We start from the raw sequence: 18,986 nt of genomic DNA on the forward strand, positions 1-18,986 counted from the left end.
CTTTCATCTCTTAGAGTTCTTCTCGTACGCCTTTAGCGTCCTTAAGTCTTGTAGCCATTTGGTCTAGGTTTCGTCGGAGTAGATTATTCGTTGCATTAAGTTGGCTCCAGCTTTCTGCGAGCTCCTCGTACGTCGGAGGCCTTGGCGGGGCGTTACTAGGTTCTGGGTTTGGCATAGGCTCATGTAGCCCTATCGTTATATCTTGTTCGTTTTGCATTCTCAATTCTCTCTCGCTCCGTACGAGAGAAAAGAGTAAGAAGGGTTAAAGTGATCTTTTAGCTTATGTTATGGGCGGAGAGGCCTAGCGAATGAGTATGCTTCTACCTATCGTACAGAAGCTAAAAGATAAGAAAAAGAGAAGATAACTAAGTACAGACTTCTCTTATACCTGCTCGCTTCTGATCACGTGTCCGTACAGAAGGTATATCACGTGGTCGAAGATCACGTGATCCTCTTCAGTAGAGATCACGGGCGCAGCCCTTTACACCCCCCTGTAATTCATCCAAAAACTAAACACTACAAGCCCATAAAACAAAGGCTCTCGCATACCAGCTAAACAAAAACATCCAACCCCGCACTCATCTCATACCCACCGCGATAATACCCAACTCCATACAAATCATGAAATACCCTTCGGAATCGTATAGCACATGTCTCCAACTTCACCCTTTCTTCCCCCACATTCCCCACATCGAGCAGAACCTCACGCCGAGCATTGCCAACGCCGAACCATATTGCGCCCGCACTCTCGCTCCAATTTGTCTTGATACTTTCCGCTAAACTGCGGCGGCAGAAAGCGAGGAGCGCGGTGTGCTGGTCACCCGGCAACGGAGCGTGCGCGTCGCCGGCGTAAGAAGGTACGGTGTCGAACTCCGTATTGTGTAAGAGTGTAAGGATATACGATGTGAGATCGTCGATGTACGTTATGAACAGGGGAGCGGAAACTGTAGCGGATGTACGACTCGAGATATACTCCAATGGTGGTAGAATAGATGTCATGGCGTCGAGCAAGTGGGCTAGCGCGGAGAGGACGTAGGGGCGTTGCAGAAGGTGGTGGTTGTCTTTCAGTTGTTCTGTGGCGCGAATGAAGGCGTAGGAGATGGATACGATAGAGGTGGCAATCGAAGCAAGGCTTTCTGGTTGCGTGATGCGGAGGTCAAAGATTATTGTGTCGAGGGTGGGTGGTAAGGCTTGTAAGATCGGGAGGCAGATGACGAAGGCAGTGCTGGATGAAATCATTTCTTCGAGGTATGCTGGGAAGATGGCTTGCAACAGTACGGATCGCAGTGTCGCTCTGTCGGCTGCTGGTGCTTGATCGGTACAAAGCGCGGTGGTGAGCTGGTGTACCAAGTATGTTTGTTGGTTGTCTGCGGCAGCTTGTTGCGCTACGGTTTGCATGAAGACTGACAATTGTTTGGCTTTCCCAGAGTCTGATAGCTTCGGTGCATATCCACATAGGCGAGCAACTACGTAAGTAGGGTCTTCGGCGGGTAGAGGGAAAGCGGCCGAGTCTGTGAAGAAAGGCAGTACGGGGACTATGTCGCTTGTGTATTGCTTCAAGAACTGAACGATTTTCTGAACGAACTCGACGTAGGCGCCTGTGATAGTTGTGCCCTGACTGAGCTGCTGGTAGTTGTACTTCATAGATGCCATGAAGTCTTTGAGCATGCAGGCGTAAAGTCTCCTCGCTTCAGACGCACGCCCAGGCTCATGACGCTCGACCGCGTAGATGTCATCTCGCATATTTGACAGGATGCTTGAAATAAGTGCTAGGCGTCGAGTGCGAAGGGACTCTGGGTTGATGTCCCATGTGCCAGTCTCGAGATCGCGGAAGAAGGGCAGGTTCTGCATGAGGGGGTGATCACTGTCTGTTTTTATGATGGCGTGCAGCAGCCGATCCTGGAATCTGAGCATGGCCTCTCGTTCCACCAGACACACCATCAGAGCCTGGAGGAATTCATTTCGATGTTCTTCATACAAGGCGGGGTCACAGTCCATGATAGCAGCCATGAAGTAAGGACCGAACTTGCGCGTCTGCTCGGTCTGACGTAGTTGCTTCCATGACACCTGACTGAACGAATCGAGGTAGTAAGACCATGCTCGCTCGCCCGATACGATCTGACCTTCAGCAATACAAACCCATGTATCGACACAGTCCTTGAGCAGAACGTCATCTGGTGATTTCTCCGCGCCAAATGCATTCGAAAGCAGGTGCCAAAGTGATGTTTGGATGAAGTCGAGACTAGACTGTTGTACTTGCTTCGCTAGAGGAGCTGAATCCAAATCATCTAGATCATCCAAGTCGTCCATATCTGGGAAATCGCCATAGTCCTGACTCTCCTCATTGGTTTGCTGGCTTACATCCTTCTTTGACCTTATCTTCTGCATCTTTTGCAACTTCGCATACTCTTGCATAACTTTGAGCGTATCATGAATCACGTTGACCAGCCGCTGATCCTCTAGATGAGGGAGCTCAAGTAGATACATGATATCGGACTCGATAAGAAAATTTCTCAAAGACGATAGGTCCCTTGCGCATTTGATAGCCTTGCCCATACCCGCAATGCAATCTCGCAAAGTCGCAATGACCTGTTCTTGGTTCCTCTCCATTGTTTGACGAACCATGACTGCTGAGATGTTTGTCGAACCCTCGGCAGCAATTGATTTTAGAAAGTCGTCGGCCTCGATTTTCGCGAGTTTGTACTGTCTCAAAGTCTGATGCATGATTTCCTTGTGCCAAAGTGCGAAGGGTTCTGCAGACTTGTAGGGCTCCTCGGTGGATAGCTGGAAAGCAGTAAGGTTCGCCCAGGCACGGACGCTCAATCTGCAAGCTTCGCGGTGGGAGTTGTCGTGATTTACGAGACCACAAATTTGTTCCAGCTTTGGTCGACAGGCTGGCGGGGCATTCCAGTATAGAACAGATAGAAGGTCATGGTGATTGCGCAAAGCTGCAAGGCTCTCCTCATCGAGAGGCTGATCTTTTGGATATGCTCGGCCGTGGTTGGGCAAACACCGAAAGACAAAGCTACGAATCTTTTTCTCGGGATAAACGTCTTTCATACCGCGCAGACCCAAAGTAAGACATTTGAGTAAGATGTGGAAGGAGTATTCATTCGGCTCAACAGTCAATGAAGGGTCAACGGCCATGTTATCCGGAAAAGGAAAGGAGCCAGCGCTTGCCTCGCGTCGAAGACCTTTAAGACCATTCTTACCAAAAAAGTCCACGACGGCGTTGAGCATCAACTCGGGACGTCTCCAGTGCCAGTGTGTCATCAGTCGGTGACATCGGGCAAGATTGGACCGGACATAATCATTCAGTGATGCACTGTGCTTTCTGTACGTGCTCGGGTACAACTCAAATATTCGTCGAAGAATATCCCGGATGCATGACCAATTATCGCTCTGGAAGGTTTCTCTTCGATTCCTGAGTGGAATACCCAAAACATCGATTTCGCCAAAAGGGAGGAGAGTGAACAGTGTAGCCCATGTTGTTTCGAAATCAGAAAGATGAGTGGCACCAGATACTTTGGGGCTGAGCTCTTGACTGACAATGTCCCAAAATCCCCGGGTTGTCATATGTAGCTCTTCTAGGACGTGCATGCAGACGACTGTGCTCTCTACAACGATTTCAGAGTCTTGCACGCCTCTCTCACGCACAGAATGTCGCTTGTTGAGTTCGAGAAAATTACCCAACTCAGGAATAGCTTGTCGTATCAAATGAGTGACCACAGTCTTTGAGACGTTCTTTAACAGCGTTAGGATCTCGACGCGGCTTCCTTCGTCGACAGCCGAGTGTTGAGCAATACGGTGGAGTTGAAGACTTATGACAAGTAGATAGGTGACAGTGCGCATAGCACTCCAACCAGGTTCTGTTCCAGGACTACCCACGGTATTAAAAGCAGCCAATGCACCATCGAAGAGCGTTTGGCAGAGTCGGACTGCTTTAGCCACGAAGTCTTTTCGGTCGATTGGATCCAGGAAGCTGAGATGATCGGATATGTATGTAATGAGTGACCGTGTTACTTTAGCTGCCGGCATTTCGCTAACATGAATGTTTGTGGATGTATTGGGGTTCGATGGTTGGTCTACCAAGGATCCCGACACGTTCCTCACTAGGTCATACAGATTCGAAGACGTCTCGTCATTCCATGAACCACATCTGACAGATATTGCTCCGTCGGTAACGGTGGAATACCCTGCAGTCTCGTCAAGGTTGCGACTCTCTGGCTTCCCAATGCTTAGAGCTCGATGAAACTCATTAGACCCGATCAAGGTAGATGTATGGAAGTATGTCCCAGATGCCAGTGAGTATACATCAAATGTGATGGGATACCGCGTCCCAAAAGGTCCCAATCCATGAAGGATAGGAAGGTCTTGCTCTGGATTGGGTTCCTGTACTGGAGCAACATCGATTGTTCCGAGCACTTCCTGAACTGCTGGCTCGCTTGGCTGACGGAATTCTCGTGCATCCACATCTATCCTTCGCGCTTGACTCTTGAGTTTGAGGCGTTTCTTGGTCACAGGTCCTGGTTTGCTTGGAGCCTCTACTGTACGCTCTCCTGAGTCGTTCGCAGAAGGGAGCAATGGTAGTTCAGCATCATCTGCAAGGTAACGCGCTAACTGGGGATTGACAATATGATGCTCATTAGACGGCTGCTTTCTGAACTGCTGGTCGACATGCAGTAAACCTTTCTCGAACGCGATCTTCCTGTGGTCACGGCCAAAGTCATTCTCATCACCTTCCAGCTGTGCAACTCTGAATGGTAAGGAGCCATTGAGCTCTGGACGTTTGTGATGCTTGGTGGTCTGCAATATTTTCTTACTTCGACGAGTGGACTTAACGTCATTAGGAGACGAGCGTCGAAAGACCCGAAGACCAGTAGGTATGTTTGTACGTTGCCGCAAACGGGAAACTTCCGTTGTAGCTCCTGATAGCCTATCAAGGTCCTTTGCAGAATCTGCATCAATTCCTGATTCTCGCTCTGCATACTGCTGGTTGTCGGCCCTATTAGTCAAGGGAGAGCGAGGTCTCCGTTCTTGCATAGCGATATCTGATTTCGGCTTTAAAGCACCCCTTTGCCATTGCTCAAGAACGGTGTTGGCTTCCTCGGTATCCTGAGCATTGTGCAGTCGTATTTGTTTGTTACGTGGACTTTGGCGGGCAAGATCCGGTCTTTGAAGCGCTTGCCGCCTGGCCACTCGAAGAAACTGTGGTACATTGGCGCCTCGTTTCGATGGCGACAGAATAACATCGACAACGCTCATAGCTGGCGGAGCAGGTCGATGCGATTTCCTAGGATGACCGTATCTTCTTTTCTCAGACTGACCACCAGAGGATCGTCCGGCATAGGTTGAAGACTTTACCTTCTTTGCTTTGTCAAATACGTCGGTCAGCTTACTCTGTCTCTTCCGCTTAGGACCAGTCCCTCCTAGTGTAGGTAGATGCAAACGATCATGTTCCATATCCGACAGATTGTCGTCATCAGCGTAGCGGCTGTCCAATATCTTAGCTAATGCCGAGGTATCAGCTACAGGGTCCTGGGTATCCTGGATAAGGCGCGAGAAAGGAGCCCGTAGTTCATCCTCCGACTCGTCGGATATAACGACTGGATCTTTGGAAGAGGAATTGAGAACTGATGGCAATAGAGTCCGACCCAGTGGTTTTGTAATTTTTTGAGCAACTCCGCGCACTGGTGTGTTGCGCTCAGGGGACAAAGCAATATTCACACGCATCCTGTCTCGCTCACGTTGCTGGGCTTTCCGTCGCTCTTGAGTCTGCCGGTCGAATCGTAGCCAGGAAGCCGGTAAAACCCCCTTGATCTTTCTGCTCACATTTCTTAACTCATTGTCGCTCTGCTCTGCCTCGCTGGCAGAACTTGCCCCGGAAGACGAACTGTCCGTTAGTACCACTCTTATTGGTCGACGAAGGCCACTACTAGGCCTTTGAGTACTATGCGGGACAGTCTCAGAGTCAGATTCCAACAATGGACGAGGGTCATCTTGCATGATTGATGAGGTAGAGGGAGTTGGCAAGTTGGGGGCTGGCGTTATCGCACGCAGTACACCTGGACGGCGGGCTGAAGCGTTCGCATGCGGTGGTGGACTACTCGAATAAGGAGGAGAATTAGGGGGTATTGACCAAATGTCGCGTTGCAGCCTAGAGTTTTCGAATATGCTCGTCGGTGGTACAACATCCTGTGTAGATGGAATATTGAACTTCCTCCGTTTCGCTGCATGAGGGTGGCGAAGCTGTGTGGAAGGAGGGCGTCTGATACGCTTGAAAGCATGCTGATGTCCTGAATCTCTGGCATTTCCATCTTTCTCTAGCTGCGGGACATTGGGACTAGAGACTGGTATCTCAGCCTCTGGGGGACTGCTCGTAGGGTTCTCGTCGGGATTGAACTCTTGTTCTTGCGATTCATCATTTTGCTGCTTTCGGTGACCTTGAGGTGAGCGCGACCTCTCTCTTCGTACCGGCTGGAGACCTCTGCTCTGGACCTCCCTCCGGTACATCTCACCCTCCAGTGCATAAGGATGCAACTGAATCGGTTTCCGCTGGCGAAAGTCATGCCTTGCCCTTTCTTCCACGAGATGCCGCTGTAAAGCCGTTGAAGACGGAATGACAACTCGAACTGCTGTCCGTCTGTGAGGCTGGATGAACACCGGCGGAGGTGACTCCAAGTCTGTGGGCGGATCTGAAAGCTCATCATCAGAGCTATCTGACAAAGGCGCAATGCCAAATTCATTCAATATATTCGATGCCCCAGTACGTCCCTTCGGGTGTTCTGCAGGAGCCGCCTGTTGCGGTATGTTTGAGCTTCGGGCCGTTTGAAACGGTGGCTCAAGTTCGTCGAAAAGCGGAGGAATGGACACTGTTGAATTGTGCGGGTGGGTTGGTGATTCAGGGTGGTGTTGAGATAATCGAGTTCGGATAGTCCGTAGAGCTTTTGGTGTTGGAGAGCCTTGGAGCGGATCTGGACTCTCTGACGGTTGAGGTCTTGGGTTATGCGTTGACGACGGCGTAAATGGCGAGGGCGTGGGACGCTTGGGTGAATTGTGTTTCGTGGGCGATATTATCCTCTTTTCTTGTGGACATATTCTTTCTATGTTGCCATCAACAACAAAGTAACCTTCAGAGCCTTCTCCATCCTTTTTCACGAGGTGCCTTGTCTCCTCAGCTTGCTTGACCTCGTTGATGTCATCTTCGACGCGCTCGACGCGTCTACTAAAGCCACTGTTCAGCCTAGAACCCTGGCTCTCGAGCTGAGATTCTTCTTCATCTTCATCCGAATCCTGGACAAATCCTTTCTGTCGCCATTTGGACATTTGGGCGCGCCTGCATGTCGTAATGCGGTTCGACGCTGGTGGAGTGGGCTTCTGCTTGTAAATGGTGGGCATGAACGCGTCGTCCCGTGCTTCGCCTGCTAGCGCGTCCTGGCGGTGGAAGCATGCCGAACTTTTCCCCGCGGGAGTGCTTTCGTCATTCACCTCCACCTCGAAGACATCAACAGGTCGCGCACACAACAAGCGAACAGGAATGGCAGGACGTATCCTCCCCATTGCATTGGCAGCGATTATGGGCGTATCAATTGGAGTAGCAACTTTTGATGGCGAGTTCAAGAAACAACGACTCGCACGGATGAATGAAGAGTACCAACGGTACGCACAATCTCTTAGCGCCCTGTTGTACCTCTACTTATAGTCTGGTTAGAGAGTTGGCTGCTGCCGCTGCTTCGAGTGGAGTCAATTCTAGTCCTGCACAACCTCAGCTCCAGGCTAAAGAAAAAACTATCGCCTCCCAACCGCCTGACAATTCCTGGTCGAACATGCTAGGTTTGTGGGCTTGGAAAAAAGAAGCGAATAAAGAAGTAGTGCCTGCAAAGGAAAACATTGAAGAAGCGAAGGGGAAGCCTTGATGGCTGTCATTGTTCATTGATTGGCATTTCAGAGATTCAATCTTCTCTCCAAATCGTCCCACCTTCCTCGCCGCAACGGATCCAGTCGCTTCAGCTCGCCTAGCCATGACTTCATACCCTTTGTCGTGAACGTCCCTGTGCCAGCATCGACCTCTAGGTACGCTTCTGCAAGCCCGAGGAGTGCCTCGTATATCCATTTACAATCCGCCTCGTCCTCCAAGATCTCCCGTATATATTCCATCTCGTTCTCGTAGTACTTTTGCCGCTCATCATTAGTCAAATCTTGGACAACTTGGTGGTTTGGTGGGCACGAAGGAGATAAAACTGAGAGAAGGTACTGGTGGTAAAACCATATGGATTGGTCGAACGGGTCGGTGTTGATGGCCTCACATATCAAAGACAGCTCTGAATTGAGGAAGGCGCGACGTGCTTTGGAGTCTGCGTTACGTTGAAGGAGGATCTTGGGGATAAGCTGGCTGCGGTTGTGCCAAGCAGAAAAGTTGGAGAGGTTGGTCTTGATCATCTTGGTGGTATATTCGAACTCGGATTCAGCGAGACTCTTCGGAGTGTTCTCAGTTGTAGGCTCTGAATCCGCGGCCAAGCGTTCGATTTCCGACACCACAATACGTCTGTAGCCCCAAGCATGGAAGTTTCGACTGTCCGCATGCAGCATCTTGTTTATGAGTTGCAGCTCTCCCGACCAGAGCTTGTGCGCCGCTTCCACTCCCATCAAAGCCTCTCCCTGGCGCAGAAGCCAGTTGCGATGATTCCATATCCAGTAGCACTTGGGGAACTTCCGCAGCAGTGCAAACGTGAGTTGCAAGTCATCCTGCAGCAAGTCATGTGGAGATTGTCCGGGTGACTCCGCTTTCACCAGAGCCACTAGGACGCGTCTGCGGTGGTTCCATATTGTGTAGTATTCGGGGTTCTCGTTTAGTAGCTTTGTGACTAGGCCGAGGGCTTCGATTGTATGTTGCTTCTCAGCAATCTGCAGTATCCACAATCAGCCTTCCTCTGGCATCATTTAACACGAGTCACATACCTTTGTGTTCACTAAATCTGCCAGCTCTTTGTACTGCGCAATCTGCTCAAGCTCCTTCTGTCGAGCCTCCTCAGAACGCACAACAGGGCCTGTCCCACGTGCTATACCGTGCTAGAATCATTAGTCATATTCTACATGCATGCAAGCAGGCCGTCTGCTTACACTTGCCATGGTGTTTGTTCGAGCAACACGCAAGTTCGCAGCTGCTGTAGATTGGAGCCGCGGTGGGATTTGCCCCACTACGCGCGTGGACTTCTTACCCCCACGTCACCGCCCGCGGAGGTTGCTACTCAACGCCCCATCAGATATACACTTAACACACGACATCCTTGACATTTCATCCACCATTATTATTACTAACCCAACAGTAAAAGTATCGGTGTAGCCAATCTGCTGGCTACTTTCCTTTATACAGCTTCACATGAACTGAGGTTGGCGACACAAGCTCTTCGGTCCACTCATCTTGGCTTCAGCCGCTCAACATGAACGACACTGATGATAGCGCATTTCCACTGACCTCTGAATACCTCGTGCCGCCACTGTCCCCTACAAAGACCGTCAGCACAGAAGAGTGGTCGTCACCAAGGACACCCAGATCCCCTCGTAAAAGTCGCAGCTGTCTCTTCTTTCGGGACGTCGACAATGCCATCCGTGACCTTCACCTGACCCCAACATCTTCTCCTAGGAAGTCCAAATTCAGTTCTCGTCTTGATGCGCTCCCAAATCCGGTATTCGACGCAACCAAGTACGATTCTTCACCGGTGCAGCCACACGATGATTCACCTGTCAAACCACAGCGACTTTCCGCTACTGATCCACCCTCTTCGTATCTATCTCATGATCTCTCTATCGCACACGCTCGTTCATTACCCGTGATATGTAAATATCCTATACATAATGAAGTACCACTTCCTCCAAGCAGAATGCATGATTCCGGCCTAGACCGAAGGTCATCACTGCCGAAAAGGCGAAAGCATAGCAATCCTGTCTCCTTAGAAGGCTTGGTCTAAAAGCTTACATATGCACAGTTCCCATCTTCGGGATCTAGGACATCACTTGTCACCCAGGAAGGCCAAGTTCGGCCCATCACAAGCCATATTGACACCCCAGCGACGAAAAGCATTCCAGAGAATAAATTACGCCCATTTCCCTTATGTTATTCGAGTTCTCCCATAAGGTCTAGCCGATCCGCAGCCCGAGAAGGCTTGCTAGAGTCGACTCGTTATAGTCAAACAGGCACGCCTGATCGCTTCATAGCCTACCGTCGGCCACCAGCTGTTGCGCGAGAAAGCTTTGAGCTCAACAGTCCTGCAGAACGTCGAAGAACGGAACAGGCTACTAACCGAGGTACTCACACAAACGCAGACGCCTTCAGTCGTCGGTTAAGCAGGAGTGGTCGACTGAATGAAGAACTGCGTGGGCTCCGAGAGACACATTCAATGATATTGGGAAGGGTCAATGCTAACAGGAGAAATATCCACTTCAGACGAGGTTCTGTTCCCCTAGCTGGTCGCCAGATCAGCACTGGCGCAGTCTGGAATGTCGGTGGACCTTCTGCTGTGAGTGACACGGTGGTAGCCGTATCCACTGGAAGAGGTAGGATGCTCGGTAGTGGAACGAATGCGCCGCTCTACAAATCCGCATTCCTTAGCCAAGCGGATCCTGAAGCTGAGCTAGAAGCCTACGCACAGCGACTAGCACTGGCACTAGACATTGACCGGACAGATCGAATACTTCAACATTCACCTTTGTGGACTTCTCGAAACTCTCTAGATTTTAGTGCACCATCACATGGCAGACATGTGTGGCGAGACAGCGCATGGATCAAAGAGAATTTGAGCTCACGTTTGTCTTTTTAATTCTCATATTATCTTCCGCTCGATTTTCGGCTAATGGTTCGATGAAGTACAGCGTCAGGTGTCGCAAAAGCGAAGAACTGTGGCAATACTACCCTTCAGATAGGTTCTAAGAATCATCGAGTTTACTGGAGCTTACCAAACCCACAGTTCTTGATGCACCTGACCTTCGAGACGACTACTATTGCACTCTTGTCGCATACTCAGATACTTCCAAATGCCTTGCTGTCGGCCTAGGGAACTTTGTACACATTTGGTCAGAGCGGAGTGGTGTGAACACACCAGAATCACTCAATGCGAGACCACCAAACAGTATCCCCGTGGATCAGCACGTTACATCCCTGAGCTTCTCATCAGAGTGCGGGGGCCAGGCAATCCTCGCTGCAGGACGAGCAGACGGGCGCATCTCACTTTGGAGCCCCTTTGATTCAGAACCTCGCTTTGATGTTACACAGCCCAAGTCAGTATCATGTGTATCTTGGAGACCTACTGTTGTGCAGCGTCCTTCTCTTCGCGATAGAGCAATGACCGTTCCAACCGAAGAGTTGATCATCGGAGATGAAGTGGGCCATATTTACTTTTACAGCGTGGAATGGCCATCGGAGACTCAAAGCGCCTTGTTTGGCTGGCACGGCGCCATGACCCTTCTCGCCCGTCTAGCCATCCACAGCCAACAAATCTGCGGCCTTACATGGTCCCTAGACGGCGAGCTTTTTGCAAGCGGCGGAAACGATAATAACTGTAATCTCTTCGAAACGAAAAAAGTACTCCGCCAAAACCCATCAGGCCAAGACACGTCAACTTTGCTCGATGTCCGTCAGGGATCGAGGGGAGAATCCATCTACACAGTGTCGAATCGTGATAACTCGATATTGCATCTCACTCCCTCTGCAGCAAAGCACACATGGACCCTCAACGCTGCCGTCAAAGCAATAGCCTTTTGCCCTTGGCAACGCGGATTAATTGCCATTGGCGGCGGCTCGAACGACCGCTGTATTCACTTTTATCACACACGCTCAGGCACCTGTCTTGCAACCATTGACTGTGCGGCCCAAGTTACCAGTCTTATCTGGTCACAGACGCGGCGCGAGATAGCTGCAACATTTGGCTTTGCCCAACCAGAACATCCGTATCGTATTGCGGTGTTTGCATGGCCAAGCTGCGAGCAGCTTGTGGCCGTGCCGTGGTATGATGAGAATCGTGCTCTGTGCGCCATTGCGTACCCTGGTGGACCTACAAGTAGGGCACAACTGGACGATGATGGTAGCGATGGAAGAGCCAGAGGCGAAGATGGGGTTTGGTCCAGAAGGGGTGTGGAAGAGGGGTGCATAGTGGTTGCGGCTAGTGATATGGCAATTCGTTTTCATGAGATATGGTCGGACCGTCGAGGTAGCGTGCCGTCAGGCGGCCTGCTGGGTAACGGGGCAATGGGTTTGCTGGGTGGGAGCGACATCCTAGAGGGTCCCTATGCTAGGGGTATTGAGAGTCAGGGCACAGTGATTAGATAAGCTCACCAGCCTCGTGAATGAGACTGCTTAGAACCAATAGCAACTATGCTTGTTTGCTCATTGACACTTCCAACGAGATCGTAATACTCTGTAAGTACCCAGGAATTATGGCAACAGTGTTCTGCAAAAGTGCCGGTGCTCAATTGTCGCAACGTACAAGATGAGAAAAAACAACAAAGCGAGATACAGAAAGCATATGTGGCGGCCGTGAAGTGATGCAATTGTTTATTCAGACAACTGCTTGAAACAGTCAGTGGTATGAGAAGCGCCTATCCCCTTGAATGCCCGAAGTTTTCATTCAGATACAGGAGCCCACTCCCTTATTTTCGTGCCGACGCCAATGTAACCATTTCACGACCCAATCATGAATTCATGATGATCCTCTAGTGCTTCATGGAAGACGCCCTCCTCTTGCGGGCCTCGTCGTGAGCAGCCTTAGCGTCGTTGATACGCTTGGACAGGATCTGAGCGTACTCGTTCTGCCATGTTGTTAGTCTTTCATTCTGTACATAGATATAGAGTGTACGTACGGCAGCGTCCTTGGAAGCCTCCGCTCGGCGGCGCTTAAGTGCGAGCCTGTGACGCTTGTGCTGGAGACGCTGAGGAGTAACCAGACGCTGGATCTTAGGGGCCTTGGTGTAGGGCTTGGCGCCCTCTTTCTTGGGCTGAACCTCACGACGGATGACGAACTTGCGAACCTACAAACGTAATTGTTAGTGCTCAAACCTTCATAATTTCTAGGCTCACTTCTTGCTCAGACTCAATCCGCTGCTTGTTGCAGAAAAGAGCGAGACTCAATCCGCTGGGCGAAGCAGGATTGGCGAAGAAGCTATGAGAAAACTCACATCATCTTCCTTGCTGAGACCGAAGAAGCGGCGGATCTTGGTCGCGCGCTTGGGACCGAGGCGCTTGGGGTGGACAATGTCGGTCAGGCCGGGAATGTCCTCATCACCCTTCTTGACGATGCTGAGAGCCAGGACGGAAAGGTCCATGCCGACAATGCAGCCACGAACGGACTTCCTCTTGCGCTCACCAGTGCGGCGGGGACGGTAGCAGGAGTGGCCGTCAGAGAGCAGGAGTCGGACACGGGTAGGGTGCATGACACCCTGCTTCATCGGGAAACCTTGCTTGTCGTTTCCACCGGTGATCCTGAAGATGTAGCCCTTGAACTCGTCGCCGACGCTGTCGCCAGGGACTTCGTGACCCATGCGGCGGTCCATGAAGACGCGGAGCTTGCGCTCATCGTCAATCTCAATCAGCTTCTGGGTGCCATTGTTGGGGTAGGAGATGTTGAGCTTCATCTTGACTGCGGCGTCTCGACGGCGTGCGGAAGCTGCAACGTTAGTAGGTGGTCGTGAGTCTGAATTGGAGATTTCGGAATCTGCTTTTCGACAGGCCTCGCTTACGGAGTGGTGCGCGCTAGTGTCCTTGGCGTATCACGTGCACACGTGCCTGACAGTGCGAACATTGAGAACAAAAGTTCAATGTTTTTTTGTGAATCGAGGTGGTAAGGGAACATTTTCTGTAAAACCTTGTAGTTGAAGATACAAGTGACCTTTGACGACATCCATGGTCACCTAATCACGCCCTGACGCGAGAGCTGCGCTTCAGTGTACAGGGCTGGATGCAACTCTAACGTCGTAAGCGACTAAAACCAGATGATTGCATCACTCCTTCCATCAAGTCAAACTTTCAAGCCACACTGAAAAGCTGATATCTCGAGTCAAGTTCAGCCAGAAGTTAATGGCTGTCTCTATTTCCTCACTATACATATATGACAATGCAGTCTCAGATCAAACGTATTCGTTTCATTCCACATGTGCTGCAGCTCCTGCAGAAGCCAAGTACTATGCTAATCGACGTGCGCCCGCAATTCATGCTAACCCCAGATCCGATGCACGGAACCAGCTCGGAACCGAGCATTTCCTAACCCAGTAAATCACAAACGCCGAAGCCGTGCCATGCTTTGAATTCATGCACATGTAATGCTTTTTTGATAACACATAAAAAGAAAAGGAAAAAAAGACCGAAAAACTGTGACATAAGGCCTCAGTGCATGAGCTCGACTGGTGGCCTGGCGGTGCTGGTAGTCATGCCTTGAGCCTTTTGCGAAGCAATAGGTCCTTCGACTCCTTCCATTGCATCGAGGGGCGTCAGAGCCTCAGGCGTCTCAGTTGTGTCTTCGACGGATATGGCTGGAAGGTTAGGCGAGTCGCCGTGGTCCTCCGGGTGGTAGACTACAGTTGTGCTGCCTGTCCGCCTCCTGGTGATGGTGTTGCTTCCGTGATCGGTAGGTGACGAGGCCTCAGGGTTTGCATGGAGCTTGGCTAGCGCTGCTGCCAGATCCTCAGGGTGGACGATTGTGTTGGGCGCATCCTCTTCCTTTATTTCCCAGCCCATGGGTGGCGATGGTGGTGGCGAGATAAAGAAGAGTCGATCCGATTTGGGCAGTGCCAGGTGCTGGTCTGAGGGGTTCATGGGTGTGTTTACGCCAAAGTATACACGGATACGGAAGCCCATGAGCTGCTCGCCGTCAAGAGCCTGGCGAACTTGTATCGCAGAGTCGGTATCGAAGAAGGAAACCACTATGCGACGGAAAGATTTGAGCGGCGCCCATGTGTGCACTTTCGCATGTTGGTTGATTGTTTCGCGGATCTCGGTAAGAGTAGATAGTTGGAAGATTTCGGGTGCCAAAAGATTCTAAGTCTTGTTAGTACTGTAGCTGCAAGTCGTTCGATACATTGCTTACGGTGATGATGAGAGTGTTTGAGGGTGGTGATGGCTCGACTAGTGGTGGCAAGTCTGACAGGTCGATAGAAAGCGGTGACTTGCTTCGTGATGATGCGCGAGAGCGCTGTGGCGATGGTATGGTAGCCTGCATGCTTGATATCATGGATGCTAAAGGAGAAGATATGTTGTGAATGTCTGGTGGGTTGAGTAGCTGTGGTGAGTTGGAGAGCAATGTTGTGACAGGGTGCGTCTTATATCAAACATTGCCCTCTGACGGCGAGTGGTTCCAGCTTCGGCATGCCAGCAGCAAGCGTTGCTCCGCCTCAATTCGCCAAGCCTAGAATTCGGCCGTCACCACACCCGCAACCATTGCCAGGACTGGGCACCACTGCACTGCCCCCCATACTCTCCTTCTCAACACGTTGCGTAGTGAGGGGTCACGGGCCTCAGAGACGCGTCTTTGATGGAGACTCAGCGGACAACATCACGGTGCGCAAAGAAAAGGAGAAGGCCTCAGCCTCGTTGTTGCACACTCGCCTTCAACTCCGCCCCCAGCCGGACGAAGGAAGACTCTAGCAGCATCAGCTTTGGCCCACCGAATGATATCTGCACAGCACTGAAGCAACAAGCTTACTGTTAGTGTCCGCCTTGGCTATATTCAGACTGACTGCACGGCATACACGCTGCAACGGCCGTTGTCTTTCCAACTCGGCAAGTGATAAAGTCTTTGATTGGCAGCAGACTCAACAACGTCACTGCTCGCGCTGCGCCGTACGACTGGCAGGGGAATCCATTATACTGGTTGGCTCAACTAGCAACATGACCCTGGGCGGTCCTGTGCACGTCGACTTCGTCAGCCGATAGTAGCATTCTAGTAGTGTCTTACACGCGACAACTCTCCCATGCCTGGCTTGCGGCGTATGTTTCGATAAGAGGTGTCGCAAGCAAGGCTGGATGCAAGTTGCGCCTTGTCGCGCTAATGTCTCGAAGTCCGCAGGCTGAGCGTCTTTGCTGAGCTGGCACGTTTCTTCTTGATGCTATCGACTCTTGTTGCATTGGCTAGCCAACGATAACATTGGCTTCTCGCCCTGTAGAATCATTGGCGCACGTATGACAATGCTACAATTCATTTCCAAGCTTGTTCATCCTACTACACGGCACTTGGGTGGTTAACATCATGCATGGCACTACTCTACAAAGTACCAAAGAACACTCTAGGCCATGCGAACTCCATCGAGGCAAACCGAAGCCTCACATTACCAATTTGTGGCGCAGATGTGGCGCGTGGAGTATTCAGCCGCAATCGGCTTAGGCCGCCTCTCCGCTCCAGCCTCACCTCAAAGAATCTCCGTATAGCACGACGACCCTAGTCAGCACCACCCCACAAACACCAACACGTACCTGTCGCTCATCCGTTCCAGTCGCGCCGATACCTCGGCTCGCTTGCGACTTCTACGACCCCTCAGCCCCCTTCTCATCCACACGACGACGCGATGGACTACGATCCAGATGGCGGCCAAATCAACGTCCGCTTCCTCCAGGTACACCGCCCGCTCTGTCTACCTTGACGGATACGTCGAGCTAACATAGCCATGCGTAGGCCGACAACCAGCGAGCCCACTTCATTGTTCAGAACTTCAATCTCGAGACCGCAAATGCACTTCGCCGTGTAATGCTCGCCGAGATCCCGACGCTCGCCATCGACGTCGTCGAAGTGTTTGACAACACATCGGTTCTTGCCGATGAGTTTGTCTGTCATCGCCTCGGTCTCATCCCCTTGTCGTCAAAGGGCGTAGACGACCTGTTGTATTCGCGCGACTGTGACTGCGAGGGCTACTGCGACAACTGCAGCGTCGTTCTTACTCTCAATGCCAAATGCACAGGCAGCGAGGTCATGAAGGTGTATGCGCGCGATCTGGTCATCGAGTCGAGGCCGCCGAATGATGAGCTAGGAAGACCGGTGATTACAGATTCGGAGGGGACGGGCAGTTGTATCGTGAAGCTGCGCAGAGGCCAAGCCATCAACATGAAGTGCATTGCAAAGAAGGGCATTGCAAAGGAACACGCCAAGTGGGCACCCAGTGCAGCGATTGGATTCGAATACGACCCCGCAAACAAATTGCACCACCTGGACTACTGGCATGAGGAAGACGCGGAGAAGGAGTGGTATGTATAGTCTTGTTGAGTGGAGTGAAGAGACCGCGTCAAAACTAACGATACGCTCATAGGCCCAAAGACGAAGCCCGTGTCAATCTCGATGGCGGTCCACCCAACCCCGATGAGCCCTTCAACTACAACGCCGTGCCCACACGCTTCTTCTACGACGTCGAAACAGTCGGTGGTATCGAGCCCGATCAGATTGTCGCAAAAGGAATCCAACGGTTACAAATCAAACTCGCCGAAGTCCTCAAAGAACTATCTGGTGGCATTGGAGACCACGAGGATTTCGGCGGTGCCCAGAGCCCCATGTTGAATGGAGGAGGCTACGGTGATGCAGGAGGTTACACGCCGGTTGGAGGCCCCGGAGGCTATGGTGGTGCCAGTTCCTGGGGTGGAGCAGCCCAAGGAGGTACTACGCCATATGGTGCTACGCCTTATGGTCAGGGCTGGTAGATGTATTACGAGCTTGGAGGGATATCCTACGGAAATTGAAATACTCAATGCGCTCTGGCTGGGTCGAAAAACAAATGCATGGGCTGGCGTTCGAAAATAGGTTGGGCGTCGTCACAAACAGGGAGAAAGTATCATTATTCAGAATAGGGCAGATTGTGGAGAGAGTCGAAAGCAAATGGCAATTAACCTTGTCTCTTGCCTTCAAGACTTTGTTCCTTTTTTCTTATTATTATTATCAACATCATCTCCATCAGTAAGCTAATATTACAGTTACACAACTTCGCAAAGTTACGTCATTTAGTTGATTTTGGTGCGAACATTTGTTTGCAGATGCGTGAGTGTGAGAGAGAGGGGAATATATGTACACATTGTCTTCATAAAAGAAAAAGAAGAGAATTTTCAAGTGTAAGCCCATTGAGTGTGGTACATACACAGGAAGAAAAACGCCTTTTTTTCCCAAAATGTACCGCTGCATTCTTTTTGGAGCAGCGAAGCCAAGGTAGGTAGTCATACAGATGTGAGAAAAAAATAGTCTGAGTCGTCATAGATCGTGTAGAAGTTTGTAACTTAGGCGTTCTTTACGACGCCAACCTTTGCCGGTCGTAGTACTCTGCCGTTAAGCTTGAAGCCCTTTTGCTGTGTGTGGAAGCAAGTGCCGTCCTCCTTGTCTGGCTGTGGTGCCTGGAACACCGCCTCATGGACGTTGGGATCGAACTTCTCCGCCGACTCTGAGGGGTCGAATCGCTCCAACCCGTGCTTCTTAAGCGTGTTGATGAGAATGCTGTCGGTCATCTTGATACCATCGTGCAGAGCAATCAGATCGGTGTTGTCAGACTTGAGCTTCTCCTCGGGCACGGTGCCGAGGGCGCGGTCGAGGTTGTCGACCGACTCGACGAGATCACGGGCGAAGCGCTGGATGGCAAAGTCTTTTGCGCCTTGGATTTCACGCTTAGTGCGCTCTTGGAGGTTGCGGAAGTCGGCGACTGAGCGGAGGTATTTGTCCTGTTAGACGTTGTTAGTCGTTTGCCCCTCTTTCTCCTGTACCTTGGGGTGTGGCATACCTTCAATTCGACAATTTCCTTGTCCTTCTTCTCTAGCTGCTCCTTCAATTGTGATACCTCGTTCTTTTCTGCGGGCGCATCCTCCTTCTTTTCAGCTGCCTCGCCCTCCTTTGCTGGCGGGGCATCCGAGTACCATCGGATGGCGGGTGTGGCTACTGCTCGTGTGATGGGGGACTGTTGACGTAGTGGCGCAAAAGCCCGTAATTGGCGGGCAGCCTGTTGCCTCGAGGCGCGGAGGATGGTTCTTTGCAGCATGTTGT

General features: G+C 51.2%; 7 protein-coding genes across 7 annotated transcripts; 2 read left to right on the top strand and 5 right to left on the bottom strand.

Moving 5' to 3' along the window:
* Window positions 1–433: 433 nt before the first annotated feature.
* Window positions 434–7,326, bottom strand: COCSADRAFT_105419 (uncharacterized protein; the record flags this gene model as incomplete). Its single annotated transcript, XM_007696403.1, has 1 exon — window positions 434–7,326. The coding sequence occupies one exon, from the start codon at window positions 7,324–7,326 to the stop codon at window positions 553–555; it is 6,774 nt and encodes a 2,257-aa protein (XP_007694593.1). The 3' UTR covers window positions 434–552.
* A 168-nt stretch (window positions 7,327–7,494) lies between these two features.
* Window positions 7,495–9,154, bottom strand: COCSADRAFT_105425 (uncharacterized protein). The gene is made up of 4 exons (XM_007696404.1): window positions 9,121–9,154; window positions 8,959–9,069; window positions 7,712–8,904; window positions 7,495–7,659 (listed from the first exon to the last, which is right to left on the bottom strand). Exons 1-3 carry the CDS (start codon window positions 9,127–9,129, stop codon window positions 7,945–7,947), a joined length of 1,080 nt encoding a protein of 359 aa, XP_007694594.1. The 5' UTR covers window positions 9,130–9,154; the 3' UTR covers window positions 7,495–7,659; window positions 7,712–7,944.
* Window positions 9,155–9,440: 286 nt separating this feature from the next.
* COCSADRAFT_186165 (uncharacterized protein) lies at window positions 9,441–12,353 on the top strand (the record flags this gene model as incomplete). The annotated part of the gene is made up of 3 exons (XM_007696405.1): window positions 9,441–9,962; window positions 9,987–10,803; window positions 10,965–12,353. The coding sequence occupies 3 exons, from the start codon at window positions 9,441–9,443 to the stop codon at window positions 12,320–12,322; spliced, it is 2,697 nt and encodes an 898-aa protein (XP_007694595.1). The 3' UTR covers window positions 12,323–12,353.
* Window positions 12,354–12,705: 352 nt separating this feature from the next.
* Window positions 12,706–13,893, bottom strand: COCSADRAFT_186166 (uncharacterized protein; the record flags this gene model as incomplete). The annotated part of the gene is made up of 4 exons (XM_007696406.1): window positions 12,706–12,825; window positions 12,853–13,020; window positions 13,168–13,655; window positions 13,878–13,893. 4 exons carry the CDS (start codon window positions 13,891–13,893, stop codon window positions 12,706–12,708), a joined length of 792 nt encoding a protein of 263 aa, XP_007694596.1.
* Window positions 13,894–14,020: 127 nt separating this feature from the next.
* On the bottom strand, window positions 14,021–15,348 carry COCSADRAFT_31952 (uncharacterized protein). The gene is made up of 2 exons (XM_007695972.1): window positions 15,072–15,348; window positions 14,021–15,022 (listed from the first exon to the last, which is right to left on the bottom strand). Exons 1-2 carry the CDS (start codon window positions 15,201–15,203, stop codon window positions 14,372–14,374), a joined length of 783 nt encoding a protein of 260 aa, XP_007694162.1. The 5' UTR covers window positions 15,204–15,348; the 3' UTR covers window positions 14,021–14,371.
* A 1,197-nt stretch (window positions 15,349–16,545) lies between these two features.
* COCSADRAFT_75709 (uncharacterized protein) lies at window positions 16,546–17,665 on the top strand (the record flags this gene model as incomplete). The annotated part of the gene is made up of 3 exons (XM_007696407.1): window positions 16,546–16,593; window positions 16,653–17,218; window positions 17,281–17,665. The coding sequence occupies 3 exons, from the start codon at window positions 16,546–16,548 to the stop codon at window positions 17,663–17,665; spliced, it is 999 nt and encodes a 332-aa protein (XP_007694597.1).
* Window positions 17,666–18,232: 567 nt separating this feature from the next.
* Window positions 18,233–18,981, bottom strand: COCSADRAFT_21445 (uncharacterized protein; the record flags this gene model as incomplete). Its single annotated transcript, XM_007695867.1, has 2 exons — window positions 18,233–18,667; window positions 18,727–18,981. The coding sequence occupies 2 exons, from the start codon at window positions 18,979–18,981 to the stop codon at window positions 18,233–18,235; spliced, it is 690 nt and encodes a 229-aa protein (XP_007694057.1).
* Window positions 18,982–18,986: the final 5 nt, after the last annotated feature.

The sequence above is a fragment of the Bipolaris sorokiniana genome (assembly GCF_000338995.1).
Source record: "Bipolaris sorokiniana ND90Pr unplaced genomic scaffold COCSAscaffold_1, whole genome shotgun sequence".
Taxonomy (NCBI): Eukaryota; Fungi; Ascomycota; class Dothideomycetes; order Pleosporales; family Pleosporaceae; genus Bipolaris; species Bipolaris sorokiniana.

Bases quoted from the DNA above. Each gene is read 5' to 3' on its own strand.
- COCSADRAFT_105425 (XM_007696404.1), bottom strand. The intron at 8,905-8,958 runs GTATGTGACTCG...TGGATACTGCAG, and splicing joins CAGATTTAGTGAACACAAAG to ATTGCTGAGAAGCAACATAC.
- COCSADRAFT_31952 (XM_007695972.1), bottom strand. From the start codon at position 15,203: ATGCAGGCTACCATACCATCGCCACAGCGCTCTCGCGCATCATCACGA. The intron at 15,023-15,071 runs GTAAGCAATGTA...AACAAGACTTAG, and splicing joins CAAACACTCTCATCATCACC to AATCTTTTGGCACCCGAAAT.